This window comes from Eschrichtius robustus, chromosome 1 (genome assembly GCF_028021215.1).
Source record: "Eschrichtius robustus isolate mEscRob2 chromosome 1, mEscRob2.pri, whole genome shotgun sequence".
Classification (NCBI taxonomy): Eukaryota; Metazoa; Chordata; class Mammalia; order Artiodactyla; family Eschrichtiidae; genus Eschrichtius; species Eschrichtius robustus.
Genome location: NC_090824.1, coordinates 173,182,011 through 173,196,073, shown reverse-complemented (window position 1 = coordinate 173,196,073; position 14,063 = coordinate 173,182,011). Strand labels below are relative to the sequence as shown.

The 14,063-nt window shown below is 52.4% G+C and overlaps 2 protein-coding genes across 3 annotated transcripts in view; one reads left to right on the top strand and one right to left on the bottom strand.

The window, feature by feature from the left end:
* PITRM1 (pitrilysin metallopeptidase 1) overlaps positions 1 to 6,921 on the top strand; it is a 32,162-nt gene extending 25,241 nt beyond the window's left edge. The window contains exons 17-27 of one of the 2 annotated variants that reach the window (XM_068559571.1): positions 446 to 566; positions 678 to 754; positions 983 to 1,148; positions 1,426 to 1,526; positions 2,873 to 2,993; positions 3,283 to 3,339; positions 3,830 to 3,942; positions 4,981 to 5,106; positions 5,915 to 6,060; positions 6,286 to 6,388; positions 6,471 to 6,921. In XM_068559571.1, the coding sequence (XP_068415672.1) occupies positions 446 to 566; positions 678 to 754; positions 983 to 1,148; positions 1,426 to 1,526; positions 2,873 to 2,993; positions 3,283 to 3,339; positions 3,830 to 3,942; positions 4,981 to 5,106; positions 5,915 to 6,060; positions 6,286 to 6,388; positions 6,471 to 6,564 (1,225 nt within the window). In that variant the 3' untranslated portion in view covers positions 6,565 to 6,921. Of the gene's footprint in view, positions 1 to 445; positions 567 to 677; positions 755 to 982; positions 1,149 to 1,425; positions 1,527 to 2,872; positions 2,994 to 3,282; positions 3,340 to 3,829; positions 3,943 to 4,980; positions 5,107 to 5,914; positions 6,061 to 6,285; positions 6,389 to 6,470 lie in introns of those variants that run through there. The other variant, XM_068559573.1, reaches the window with a different exon arrangement.
* Positions 6,922 to 7,546: 625 nt separating this feature from the next.
* PFKP (phosphofructokinase, platelet) overlaps positions 7,547 to 14,063 on the bottom strand; it is a 69,635-nt gene continuing 63,118 nt past the window's right edge. Inside the window, exons 18-22 of the mRNA XM_068559574.1 lie at positions 12,944 to 13,005; positions 12,509 to 12,620; positions 11,409 to 11,508; positions 7,974 to 8,076; positions 7,547 to 7,890 (exon numbers count right to left, since the gene is read on the bottom strand). Coding sequence (XP_068415675.1) covers positions 7,743 to 7,890; positions 7,974 to 8,076; positions 11,409 to 11,508; positions 12,509 to 12,620; positions 12,944 to 13,005 — 525 coding nt within the window. The 3' untranslated portion in view covers positions 7,547 to 7,742. The remainder of the gene's footprint in view (positions 7,891 to 7,973; positions 8,077 to 11,408; positions 11,509 to 12,508; positions 12,621 to 12,943; positions 13,006 to 14,063) is intronic.

Sequence of the window (14,063 nt, the reverse complement as noted above, 5' to 3'; positions counted from 1 at the left end):
ATTGAGTTCTTTTTAAGATTATGAAGAGTTGATTATTTTCATCAGAAAATGTAAGCCTTTAAATATGACGTGTAGGCCTGGGGTCACCCCCGGAGGAGGTGAACCTTTCCCGAGTTCTCTGCTCTTTTATCAGTATGGCTCCCACCGCCTGCCCTTCCATGGCAGCGTGGAGTCAGGAAAAAACTCAGTGATCGCCTTGGCTTGAATTAGTTCTTACATTAGGAACAGTGATTAGAATGTTTCCTACAAAAGAAGTTGAAGTGACTTTTTTTTTCTTAAGGCTCGTTCTTCAGGTTTCACCCCCAAGACTACCTGAGCAGAGCGGCTGCAGCCTGCAGAGTTTGGGTGGGGGCGGGAGCAGCTGCAGGGCTGGCAGGCGGTGTTGGGGGGACGCGCTGCGTGGGAACCCGGCCCGCCCCGGTGACTCTGCGCTCTCCCTGCACAGGCTGGGCTGCGGCGGCCTCGACTACAGGGAGCTGGCCCAGCAGGTGGACCTGAAGACGGGGGGCCTGGCTGCTGCCCCCCACGTGCTCCCCGACGACTCGCACCTCGACACCTACGAGCAGGTGGCTGTTTCCTCAGCACAGGGTGGTGACGGTTGTCTTCTCCGGCATCTTTTTTTCTTTTAAATTACATCATAATTAATTCCTTATTCTTTTTCTTCTGTCATGATTTAGGGTGTGCTCTTTTCATCTTTCTGCCTCGATAGAAACCTACCAGACATGATGCATCTGTGGAGTGAAATCTTTAACAAGTAAGTATTTGCAAAGACGTAAATCCCCAGACATACCAGAGACCCGAGTCCTGAGAGCGGAAGCTGCATGCCTTTGTTGGTTGTTGGTTTCTTTCCCCCTGTGACTCCTATGGACTCATGACATCTCCAGGGACGGTTTACATCATCTAAGAACCTACACTTAGCAAATTTCCCTGCTGTTGAAGGGGCGTGACTGGGTCTCATTTACTACCTTTTCTTTCTCCGCAGCCCCTGCTTTGAGGAGGAGGAGCACTTCCGAGTGCTGGTGAAGATGACAGCTCAGGAGCTGTCCAACGGGGTCCCCGACGCAGGCCACCTCTATGCGTCCATCAGGGCGGGCAGGACGCTGGCGCCCGCTGGGGACTTGCAGGAGACCTTCGGGGGGATGGACCAGGTGATGCGCTCAGGGGCGGCTGGGTCTCCAGGGTTCGTAATAGATTGTTCGTGTCTCAGGAAGGCTAACTCAAACTGGCCAAGTTTCATGGGGAAAATTTTTTCGCTCACCCTCCTCCTCCCAGCCTGCGGTCCCTCCCCCACCCCCACCCCGAGCAAGTGCGTGTCCCCCGCAAGCACAGAACCTGGCCCCACCATGTCCCCGCGGGACCCCGTGTCAGGGAAGTCTGGTCCAGGCCAAGGCGCGTCTATCTCTACCTATCGGTTCTCTGGCTTAGGTGAGGCTCATGAAGAGCATCGCAGAGATGACGGACATCAAGCCCATCCTGAGGAAGCTCCCGCGCATCAAGAAGCATCTGTTGAACTGTGATAACTTCAGGTGGGGCTGCACTTTGTTTCTAAGCAAAGACTCCATCCTCATCCTGTGTCACCAAGTGTAGTTTTAGATGCTTTTTAGAAAACGCTTGGTGGAGGCTACAGAATCGTTTTAGACTCGAGATGTTCTAACAGTGAAAGAGCTGTTTTATACAGAAGTTGAACAAGTGTCCTGGGAGGTGGGGAGGAGGGCAGGCTGCTTTAACCTGGAGCCACAGGTGGACTCCCTGCTGCACGAGTCAACAGCGGATGTTCCGTAAATGAGCCTCAGTGAGACCCCGCCGAGGTCCTCTTGCCCGAGGCCACAGTGAAAGCTCAGAGGTTCTCGTAAGAATAATTGTGCACCAGTTTGGGGTGAACACCAGCCTCTGCACGTGGTTGGCCTTCAGCTCAGGTTGTGACACGAAAGAGACTTAAAGAGGACGACGGCTGTTGAGCTGGCAGCACCCGCCTCACCGCCAGCGCCGCCGCCTTAGATGAGCTTGCAGTTCCCTCCGTGGAACACGCCCCAGGACCTTTGCCCAGCAGTTCTTGGGAGTCACTAGCAGGCTGTCCCGGACCATCTGGGCAGCAGGAGGTTGGGGGCCTCTGGCCAGCAGAGCCGGCGCCCAGTTAGTTCCTGGGCTGCCCGTGCACTCATGGCTGGCGTCTCGGGGAACTTAACCACGGGGACCTTCTGTTTCCTCCATGAAATAGTCCTTTGCAGATTTAGGGCAAGGAGGGAGAGCATGTTTGCAAAGCAGTTGGTCTAGAGCCTAGAACACAGTGTTGTTGTCATGGTACCTGTTATTTCAACCAAAATAAGACTTAGGATTTATGGCCAAAACCAGAAAGGATACAATTTGTCAGTGTGCTGTACGTATGATGGTATCTGTGATTCTGTAGAGTTCAGAAGAGCCACAGAGAAATGTTTTTTGGGAGCGTGGCAGTTCTTTGCCTACTTACACTTTTCTACTTTAATGACCGATTCATTCTCTTCCAGACAATAATTACGTTTTCAGTCCTCTGATACTGTAGCCCTGAAGGCACTGTTGGAGATCTAGTCTCTGCATCCTCCTTGTTCTCAGGAGAGCGCAGAGTTTAGCAGAACTGGCTGTTTATTGTCTGTAAGACACTGAGATAAGGGACAGGCTTTTTTGTACCTGGAAAACATGTGGTGAAGGAAGACGGCTGTAGTGTTGCCTTGTTTGGCTGCTGTTTTATTCGGTTTTTCTTTTTACGTTTACATGTAAACGTTTTTACACTTTTGAGCATTATTTTGTATGTGATTTATCTTTGTTTTAATTATGCAAAATGTAACATTTTATTTTTCATAGTAATGGTTTTCTGCACATAGACTTTTTTAAACAGATGTTCCGTGAATGCTACTCCCCAGCAGATGTCTCAGGTGGAGAATTCGGTGGACAGCTTCCTCAGGACCCTCAGCCGGAGTAAGAAGGAGCGGAAGCCTGCGCCCCCGCACGTGGTGGAGGTGAGGTTGTGCCCCCTGCCTGCCCGTAGGGCCAGGAAACCCAGTGAATCTAAACCCTGTAGTTTGGCCTTCGATCCTGTGCTTCCCTGTAGCCACTTGAGCCTTGCAGTGAAGTCTCCTGATTGGAGGGCCACTTGGGCTGGGGATGCAGCAGCCTCAGAGCTTGAAGCCTCGAGAAGATGTACCCTGACGCTTGTCGTGAGCTCTGTGCACTTCCTGGAACGTATCTTAACCTGCTCACCTGAGCTTGGGCGTTTTCTCATTTCTCTGGGAAACATTTTACTTTCAGAAACCTGTACCTGAGGGACCTGGCAGGCACTCCCTGGTCACGAGGAAGCTGGTGACGGTGAGTCCCTTCCGCTTAATGCCCTGCCCGCTGTGCATCCGTGGGCCCTTCCGTCACCAGCTGGGTGTCTGTCGGGTAGGACCGCCAGGTGCTGTCTGTGTGGACGCCTCGTGTTCAGTCCACCTCTGGTTAAACGTCACTGCCACGTGGGGGTCACCTCCCCTCCTGTGCGCCCCGCTGCCCCTGAGCGCTCTGGTGGCTCTGGCAGCTGGCCTGGCTTGTCCTGGGAGAGTGACCAAGCAAGGTCACACACACTGCCCTGGGAATGGCGTGCCATGATATGGTCCCAGGGGAGTTTGGGTTGGGGGTAGGATACTTCATCTCAGCTCTGAGGTGAGGTTGTGCGGGACGCGGTCATCAGCGCCTGGCTGTTATGTGTGGCGACGTGGCCGGGGCTGCCCAGGGCGTCGCAGTGCGGGGGTCTGGGTACTCGGGGGCACCTGCCCAGCTGGCCCCTGGGCCACACGGTGGTGACGGCCTCTGCCCCCAGGACCCCACCTTCAAGCCCTGCCCGATGAAGACGCACTTCCTGTTCCCGTTCCCGGTGAACTACGTAGCCGAGTGCATCAGGACTGCCCCGTACGCGGCCCCGGCCCACGCCAGGTGCGAGGGGGAGGGGCGCCGCTGGGGACGCTTGATGGTGGGTGCGGAGCAGCTCTGGAGCACGGCGCTGCTGCTGGGCTCAAGGGACAGGGTGTCTGTGTGGGAAGTGTCAGCACACCTCAGCTTCTCCGTCAGCTTGTTTCCGTGTTTACAGGAATCAAACATGCTCTGCCAGGCCATCAGGAGTAGGAACGTGTGTTTCTATATTGAATAGAAAGATGTAGGTTCAGAAACAAAAACAAGAAGTACCTACTCCTGGGTGCTGGGATCATAGGTGTTTTTTCCATTCTTCTGTATTTTATAATTTCCTTTACGTAACAGAAATAACAGAAGTTTCTGAAAAAAGATGCGTGGGGGGTGGAGCCCCATCCCTGTGGGGGATCAGGGCCTATCTGCACGGGGTCCCCACCCTCTCCCAGAGCCTCAGGTTCGCTCCTCCACTCGCGTCCCCTCTGCCTGTGTCGCCTGCTCTGTTGTAGAAAGACCAGTCAGGGGGCGGGGCGGGGTGTGAGCAGGCGAGGCCCCCGTTGGGTCGGCCTGGCTGCCGTCCTTGCGGAACCACCTCGGCTGCGCTGGGGCAGCAGCTGTCACTGCTCACGATGGAAGCCATGGGGACGTGGGACCCCTGCTAGAAGCTCACGCTGTTGGAGTGTTTTCTGAGGGAGGACGCCTCGTGTGTACACACGTGAGCGCACAGGCGACGCAGGGGTTTAAGTAAGTGACGGGCCACACGTTCGCCTGCACCGCGGAGACCACTCACTGCTAAACGTTCCGTGTGCCGCAGCAGGTCAAGCAGGAGGGACGTTCCTGTCCCACCCCCTCACCCAAGCCTCTGAAAGTTCATCTTCCTCACATTTTTCTCCTAGCTTCTATTTTAAAATTTAAAAAAGGTCATGATGTATGTATCGCTTTACTTGGTTCTAATTTTGTTCTTACTCAGACACACTTGCCATCATCTTGGGTTACTCTGCGTTTATATATTCAGTACTGCCCTGCTAGCCGCGTTGTTTTTAACTCACGTTTTTTTCATCTTTTCAGTCTCAAGATCCTGGCACGCTTGATGACAGCTAAATTCTTGCACACGGAAATTCGAGAAAAAGGCGGTGCTTATGGTGGAGGCGCCAGACTCAGCTATGGCGGGATCTTCACGCTCTACTCGTACAGGTGAGTCGGGCCGTCTGGCCCCAGTGTCCTCACACGTGGAGCGAACTTCAGAAAAACGCTTCCCCTGTTGTCCCTGGGCCGGCGTGTAGCCCCACCCAGCAAGGTCCTTTTGGCTGCAGGCCTTAGGGGCAGCGGGAGGGGACAGAAAACCCTGGCCTTAAATAGCTCTGGGGTTTGGTAACCAGGGTGTGTAAGGAGATGACCTGGAAGCTCTCCGGGGCCGGGCTGGGTCTTCAGGGCCAAACTGTTCTGCCCTTTTACGTCTCTGTTCTGTGGCCCTGCTGCCTCTCTGGCACCTCAGGGACGGAGGGTTTCTCTCTGCCCCCGACCGCTTCACGTCCCGTGACATGGGCTGATGTGGTCATGCGGGGGCCACGGGTCTCGAGGGACATGAAAGACGAGGCGTTTCCCACAAGACACCCTCAGGACCACATGCACGTGTGAATGAGGGGCCTTGGAGCTTTCTGTTCAGGGGAGGACCCTGGAAATTGGCCTCTGAGGGGTGATCATTGTGCCCTCTGGGTGCATCTTACGAGCATCTTCTGTTCCTTCCGGCTGGTCCCCCCGGCTCTCCGGGGTCACAGCGGTGTAGTCAGGGATCAGGTGGCGAAGTGGGGGTGACAAGCGAGGTCTGCAGAGAGTGTGTCGGTGGCTTGTGTGGCCACACGTCAATTTCCAGAGTACTGGGTTGTCTGGACTGTTAAAACAGCCATTAACAACCCCGAAGCGTGGAAGAACTGAAGTCGTGCCTGGGTGTCCCCTATACTTTTTCTGCCAAACATGTGAGTCTGACTCCTTGGGTCTCCAGGGACCCGCATTCCACGGAGACGCTGCAGTCCTTCCTGAAGGCCATCGACTGGGCCAAGTCTGGGAGGTTCACGCAGCAGGACATCAACGAGGCAAAGCTCTCTGTCTTCGCCGCCGTGGACGCTCCGGTGGCTCCTTCAGACAAAGGTATCTGGCGTAGGTGACGCGCCTCGAGCCGCGGTGTCAACAGCCAGGACCCCCCACGCGGCTCCCCGGGCTCGCGCCCTCCCGGCCTCCATGCGTCTCAGCTGAGTCGGGAGGAGAGCGCGCTGTGGGCGCGTGACGGGCAGCAGTGTGACCTTTGGTGGAAACAGGCTGTAAAGGGCCAAGGTGGCCACATGCCCCTCCCTCCTGTCACTTGCGCTCACTCAGGCCTGGACTGCTTCCTGTATGGCCTCTCGGATGAGGTGAAGCAGGCGCACCGCGAGCAGCTCTTCGCCGTCCGCCACGAAGATCTGGTCGATGTGAGCAACAGGTGAGTAGGAGCCAGGTGGTTTAGTGCCCAGACCCTGCGCCCCTCGCTGGTGCCTGAGTGACCCCCACCCCTCCACCTGCAGGTACCTGGGCGCCGGGAGGAGCACACACGGCGTGGCTCTGCTCGGACCAGACAATGCGAGCATCGCCAAGGACCCGTCGTGGGTGACTAGGTAGCAGATGACCCTGACTCCCTGGGACTTGGCCCAGCCTTAGGCCTCCTGACACTGAGCTCTGTGCTTTTCTGACCTTTAAGTTATTATTTTTTTGCAAAACTCTTGATCATATGTATATGTGATCATATATATGTATACAGCATTCTTATGATTTTGCCTAAGGTATTGCCTGGCAAGTCAAGTCAGACGAAAACGTTTCTGTCTTGAAGAAGGAAATAGAGTGATCACGAAGAAATCACTAAGTGCCAGAGATGCACAGATTATAGTTTTTAAGACTGTCTAATGCTATGAATGCTTATTTTACCTATTAAACCTAGAACACATACTTTAAAAATAAAAGGTGACTCTGACCTACCTATGCTTTATAGTCATCATTATTTTAAATCACTTTTTGTTAAAGCAGTTTTTAGGGCCTTTATGGAGAAACGCACGAGCAAAGGGACAGAGGTGTCCCGACGTCTGCTCTCCACTCACCCCAGCGGCGGGGCCGTACCAAGGCAGCGGAGCAGCGGGTGCGGTGGTCCGGCCTGGAGGACGCGGGGCTGGGGAACGGCATCAACTTTGACTCCGGGATCTGACTCCTCCACCCCGTCAACGCTGTCAGACAGAAAGGAAACTGCCCGCCCTGCCTTGAAAGGAACTGAATCCCCTCCTCCGCCTCCTCCAGGCGCACAGCAGGGGCAGAGGAGCTCATGTCTAAAGACTCAGGTGCGCATCCACCCCCGCCCCCCCGGGGGGTATCACCTTACCTGGTGCACTTGGCGAGTCACCCACGCGCCTGCCAGCCAGTCAGAGCGCCACCTCTTTCCTCTGGGTGCCTCTGTCAGAGCGCCACCTCTTTCCTCCGGGTGCCTCTGTCCTTGCCTGTCTCCCGGCTCCCCAGAAAACATGTGCCTGTATCTGCCGACAAAACCCTGAGAGCCACTCACACACCCCGAGGTTTTCAACTCCCACTTAGAAAACAAAGAAACCAGGCACTGTGGTTGGCTTTTAGCAAACGTTTTTAATTCTGCAGGATCCGCAGTTTGTGAAGCAGGACACACAAGACAGCACTGCTGACACCCCGTGCCGGGGGCCAGGGGACGGGGAAGGCGGGCCGCGCTCAGGGTTCACTTGGACGATGCTCGCGTAAAGTGCTCATAAATAACTTAAACGTTACAAAACGGGCAGGTGGGGCATCTAGATGGTGGCAGGCTCCTCGGGGCCACGGGGCTGCACGGGCTCCAGCTGGCCCGCGTCCGACACCTCGAAGCTGGCCTTGTACTTGGCCAGGATCTTCATGAGGGGCCGCAGCTTCAGCCACCACTGCTCCTTGGGGATCCTGTGCCTGCGGGAGGGGGAGGGGTGGCTGAGCAGGGCCTGGGCCCCCCACCCAGCGGGCCTCCCTCCCCCAGGGCCCCGAGCACTTACTCGAAGTCTGTCTCCTTCTTCAGCTCGGCCACAGGCTGGAAGAGCAGGTTTCTTTTGCTTATTCCCAGCACACAGACGGAATCGTCACTTACAAATCTTTTTCCTATAAGACAGAAAAATGATGATGTAAGAAAATGAGGGGGTGAAGTCAAGGTAACGGCACAAATAACCAAGGTCTGGAGTGAAGGGAGGGCGAAGTGCTGCAGGCACTGAAAAGAAAAGAGGGTATTACGAAGATTTTCACGGTAAGTTTTCTGAAAATTTAGATGAATTGAGAATTTCGTGGAAAATAAAAGACAGATTCAAGGAACAAACACCAGCAGGTCTATAAACACTGAAGAAATTCAGCCGTCAGCTTTCCCTGCACAGAAAGCAGAGCTGGGATGCAGGTAGAGGTTTAGCAAACATCCAAAAATCAAAACAAAACTTGCCTTAGAAATGCTCTCCCCGGGGAACCCCCCGGCCTCTTAAAAGCTAGAACAAGGCTGCCCACCCCCCGCAATGGACAGGGACAGAGCGGATGGGGCCAGCCTGCAGTGAGAAGAGCATGCACAGCTGGGGGTGTCGGGGACGCACCCCAGGAAAGCAAGGTGGGCTCAGCACTAGCAAGTCGGCTGAAGGAAATTCAAGTGACTGTCTCATTCGACTCAAAAGTGTTATAGCCTTCACGACTGGAAAACTACTTAATGAACATCAGAGGTATCCAGTAACTATCAAAGACCATCAGCAAATAATAAGTTGCAGAAAGAAAGACTTCAGTTAAATATTAGTGAGAATTCTCGGTCATGAAACATTGAAGGCATTCCTTGTGCCATTAGGGTCGAGAACAAGACAGGAGTTCTGCTGTCACTATGTCAGGATTTCTCTGGAGGGAACACAAACACCCACAAAAAGTATCAAAGAAAAAACCAAAAAGGTCGTATACAGATGCCATATGTGTGGATAATAAAAACCAAAAGAAAAATAATCTACAAATTACTAGAATTAAGAGAGTGTGTAGAAAGTTACTGATTGCAAAAATCAGTACAAAAATGAGTTGTATTTCTGTACACCAGCTATAAGAAACTACTAATACCATTTGCAATAATATATATTTTTAATAAATTTATTTTTGGTTACATTGGGTCTTCATTGCTGCTCGCAGGCTTTCCCTAGTTGCAGTGAGCAGGGGCTACTCTTTGTTGTGGCACGTGGGCTTCTCATTGTGGTGGCTTCTCTCGTTGCAAAGCACGGGCTCAGTAGTTGTGGCTCACGGGCTCTAGAGTGCAGGCTCGTGGCGCACGGGCTTAGTTGCTCCGCGGCATGTGGGAACTTCCCAGACCAGGGATTGAACCTGTGTCCCCTGCATTGGTAGGGGGATTCTTAACCACTGCACCACCAGGGAAGTCCCATACAATTTATTTTTAAAATCACTAAGGAATAAACTTATCAAAAGATATGCAAGATCTTTATGTAAAACAGTGCTTTAATAAGATAACAAAAGGCCTAAATATATGGAGATTAAACGTTCATGAGCTAGAAGTTCAGTTCTTTAAAAATGTCAATTCTTCCTCCAAATGATTTATATTTAAATGTAACCATCTCCCCCCCCCCCCAAAAAAAAAATCCAACATAATTGATGGACCTTGACACAAAGGGCCAGGAATAGCCAAAACTGGAAGAAGGCCCAGGTAGGACTTGCCCTACTAGGTATTAGTAATTGTTCACAAAACTGGAACACTGGCACGGATCGGTAACTGAATGCCAAAACATCAACTTAACAATCCAGAAATAGTCCCTTATGTTTTTGGATACCTGATCTATGATGGAGTTTATACTGCAGGGTGGGGGAAAAAAAATGGATTTTTCAATGACTGGCACTCAACTGAACACATGGAAAATATTACACCTTAAACTGCACATCAGTTCAAGTGGATTAAAGAACTAAATGTAAGAGGTGAATATTTTAGTAACACAAAAAGCTCAAATTTTCAAGGACAAAGTTAAAAAAATTGGGTACATTAAAATTAAGAGCACTTGGGATTTCCCTGGTGGTCCAGTGGTAGAGAATCCGCCTTCCAATGCAGGGGACACGGGTTTGATCCCTGGTTGGGGAACTAGGTTCCCACACGCCACGTGGCAGCTAAGCCCGGGCACCACAACTTCCGAGCTTGTGCCGCGCGCTGCAAACTACAGAGCCCACGCACCCTGGAACCCACGCGTCACAACGAAAGATCCCACGTGCCGCAGCTGAGACCCAGTGCAGCCAAAAAAAGATGTAAAAAGTAAAATGTTAAAAAAAGAGCACCTCATTAAAAGATAACCTTGCAGAAAATGACAGGGTTTGCCACAAATGGGAGAGACACGTCTGCAACATGTGACTTCGACAGAATATAAAATATGAACTTCCTTATAAAATATTAAAAATTCCTCTAAAATAATCAAAATATTTTTAAATCCTAAGAAATGATATAGACAAAACAAGAAATCATCAGATAACATGAAGCAGTAACAGAATAAACAAGAATGATCCATAGGCAGGAAGGGCCTGGCGCTTCCCTCATAACCTAGAGGTTTAGCCACTTACAGCCACGGGGGTGGGGGGGGGGGGCTGTCTCAGTCCCACCCAGCGTCACAGCAATACTTCAAAGGTGACGGGTCCATCGGGTGTGGCCCAGGGAGGGAGGGGATCGCGCCCCACAGGCGAGCCTGTGGTGGGTGAGACTGGTCTGGAGAACCGGCCCACTCCAGGGTCAGGGCAGGACCCAGAGGCCCTGGTCCAGCCGGGTGGCAGGAGGGCAAAGGTGGGCCACAGCGATGGTGTCAGAAGCTGGCCCTACAGCTGCATCAGAGGCAGGTCAGGGAAACGCACTCTGCTTCTCTCACCTAAACCACAAAACCAGAGCCTTTGAAGGTTTAATCCTACAAAGAGAAACCCTGAAGGAGAGCCGGGGAATGACATCACCAAATCCCAACGTTGCTGCCAGTGGGACGGAGTCAAACGTGGAGGGAGGACCCGCCCAGGAGGACATAGTCCAGGCACCTCCCCATCCTCCGTCATTTTCTCCAAAAAGAGGCCGTAAGGAGTCAATGAAGAAGCCAAGTATCTTAAGTGAAAGCCAGTTCAGAGCGTCCACGAGGCAAAGAAACACAGCCAGGAAAGCTCCCATCTGGGGCCTTGCTAGCGGAGCCCTCTCGAGCTGGCAGTCTTCCATTAAAGGAAGACAGATGTTGCCACGTGGCTGGAATGCCTCCCTCAGTAATGAGCATTTTGTTTCATTAATTACTTTTATTCCTAATTATAACCTGAGCCTTAAGCAGCAGCCGCAGAGTTGAGTGAGAGCTGGTTCTGTCCCGTGCAGTCCCAGGCCGGGTGGAAGCCAGGGAGAAACCGGGGCCCGGAGCACGGCCCCCCCACCACCCAGCGCTGCGGCCGCCCCGCTGCCCACTTGGTACCTCTCCCCGCAGACTCCTTCAGCTTCGTGCTGATCCACTGCATGGCTCGGGCGGAAATTTTGGTTCCAAAGTTTCTATCAAATGGAGAAGGCGCCCCACCCTGTTGGTGGTTAGAAGTACCTGAATGTTAGTTACACAGCGACACCTTTCTGACTGTTAGTTTTTTTAAATGGAATAGAAATTAAAATGACTATTTAACAAAATTCACATCACATTTCTGAGAGACTCAAATTTGTAATGGGTTTTGGGGAGTTTTTGTTGCATAGTTCTATCTCCTTGTATATGGCTGGGACCAAACAAACCAAAACAAACCCCATAACTCCTGCAGCCAAAGCCCAGCCCATCAGGCATCTCAGTGCTTCCCCGAAGGAGGAGGCTTTTAATCAACCAACTGGTCAACAAGCATCTTTGTTAGTTTAGAATCTTTAGCAGGATTCCTTAACCTTGTTTTGGGGTAGGTTACAGGGGTGGGGAGGGGTGGTCACAGGTCCTTTAAGAATCTGATCAACTCTGTGGGCTCGCTTTCACAAAGGCACACACACGCCCACCAGTCAGTCCATCATGTAGTTTCAGGGGATTCAGTGCATTAATGGGCCCTGGGCTACAAGTTCCTAAGACACAGGACTGAGCGGTGGTGATGGACAGGCCTGCCGTCAGGGGACCGGGTCCCTCCACGCCCGCCGCCTGCCTTGTCATCTGGGTGCATTTACATGTGTACCCCAAGATTCTTCCCAAATCGCTCCAATTTGATGCAAATCTCAAAGAAGTATCATCTGTCTGAGATTCCAATTGAAATGGGTAATAAGGCCTGATACTGAATCAAATACTTAATTTGAATGTCTATCCACTCAACTGGTGTCACTATTTATATGAAAGTGGATGGCTTTCCTTAAAAAGCCCATCTGCCCAAATATCACAAACAGTGGAAAGGATTCCTGAGGCTGGTGATATCTGGTGTAACAATAACACAGTTCAGATGTTGATTTTAATCATCTTGGAATTTACCCATGAATACACATTTTTTTCCAAAATGGCTAAAATAGGACACCCATCTGAGAAAAGTCACAGGCATCTGGCCGCCTCCCTAGCCCGCGGCCCACCTGCTGCATGTGACCCAGCACGTTCTTCCTGCAGTCGAACACCCCCTTGCCCTCCTCTGAGTAGAGCTGGTAGATGAAGTCGGTGGTGTAGTTCTCACTGCAGCTCTCATTCCTGAAACACACGGCAGCTTGCTCCCATCCTGCCCGCCACTGCACACGGCCTTCTCTATCAAGGTCAGCGGCTTAGTTAAAGAAATGACTTGCAGAATCTTAAACAAGAAAACTGACTACACAGCAAAAATGAATTTTTAAAAATTACCGTCCAATTATTTAAATGCCTGCAAGTCTGAACACAAAGCAGCACAGTGACTCCGCTCATTTCTGCAGGATTCAGAGCGAGATCGTGCAGAGAAGTGGCCGCTCGCGGGGGGTTAGGCGAAGCGGGTTCTTTCTGAGCAGCCGGGGCTCAGCTGGGGGCAGCCAGAGGCCCCTTACCTGAGCACGAGTCCCCTCTGGATGGTGGTCTTCATCTTCTCCGTCAGGTGCTCCACGTTGGACTAGGAAAGAGTGTTCCCTTAGACAGGACACTTTTATTAAGTGCCTACTGTGTGCCGGGTACTGTCCAGCCCTGTGACAGTGGCAGCGGGGAAGTCGGGGCAGCTGCTCCGAGTTCACCTCGTAGCGGAGAGGACAGCAGACGAGTGACGTATCAGCTAGTGACAAACGCCAGGGAACCTGTAACCCAGCAGCCCACGGCCACGGCAGGGGGAGGGGGGTGTCACTGAGTCAGTGCCACACATGGCGTCCATGGGAGACGCCCAGATGAACGGTTTCCCTTGAACACATCAGTGTGTGTATTCCATGTACTCGCCTAGAGCTGATACTTTCCTCCACTGCTCCTTATCCATTTCCATGACAGTGTTTTCTATCTCAGAGGAAAATACCTGTTACCTGACTATACAGAAACTCGCAAAACTGCCTACCAAGCATTTTCAGGCCAGGAGAAACCTAGAGACTCAAATCGGTGCACAAATTTTCTAAGGAAGAACTACTGTGTCTTGCGAAAGAAAATGTGCAAGAAAGGGAGAGAGTGACACAAAAGCAAACATGTTTAGAAAGAAGCACGCTGCAGGTAAGTGAGTGTATTTCCTGTCCTGGCTTTAGCTGAAAACACCTACTTTGCTGCGTCCCTGCCTGGTCAAGCCTCCCCAGTGGGCGCCGGGCAACCCTCATTACGTCCTGCGGTCCCAGGGGACGAGGGGCTCCTCCGGGCAGGGGTGCTGTCCTCCAGCTGCTGCACATTTCGCCCCACTCAGCCCCACAGGGACACCCGAGCTCTGGCCATTGTGTGTACCCCACAGCCTGGACATCCGTAGCCATCAGCCGGCAAAGCACCGGGCCCCCTGAACACGTCCGCGTCCCTGTGGGTGTGGGGCCTTCCCAGGAAGGGCGATAACTGCTTCATAGACAAGAGTGTAAGAGACAGAAACTTTCAAGCTTGGGTTAAAGAGCAGCAGGTGCCCTGAAACGTGTCTGTTCCTGCTGTTACCCTGTCACTGCGGACAGAGCCCTAACGCGTCACTGGCGTGAGTGCAGTCAGGGAACAAGGAGGTGG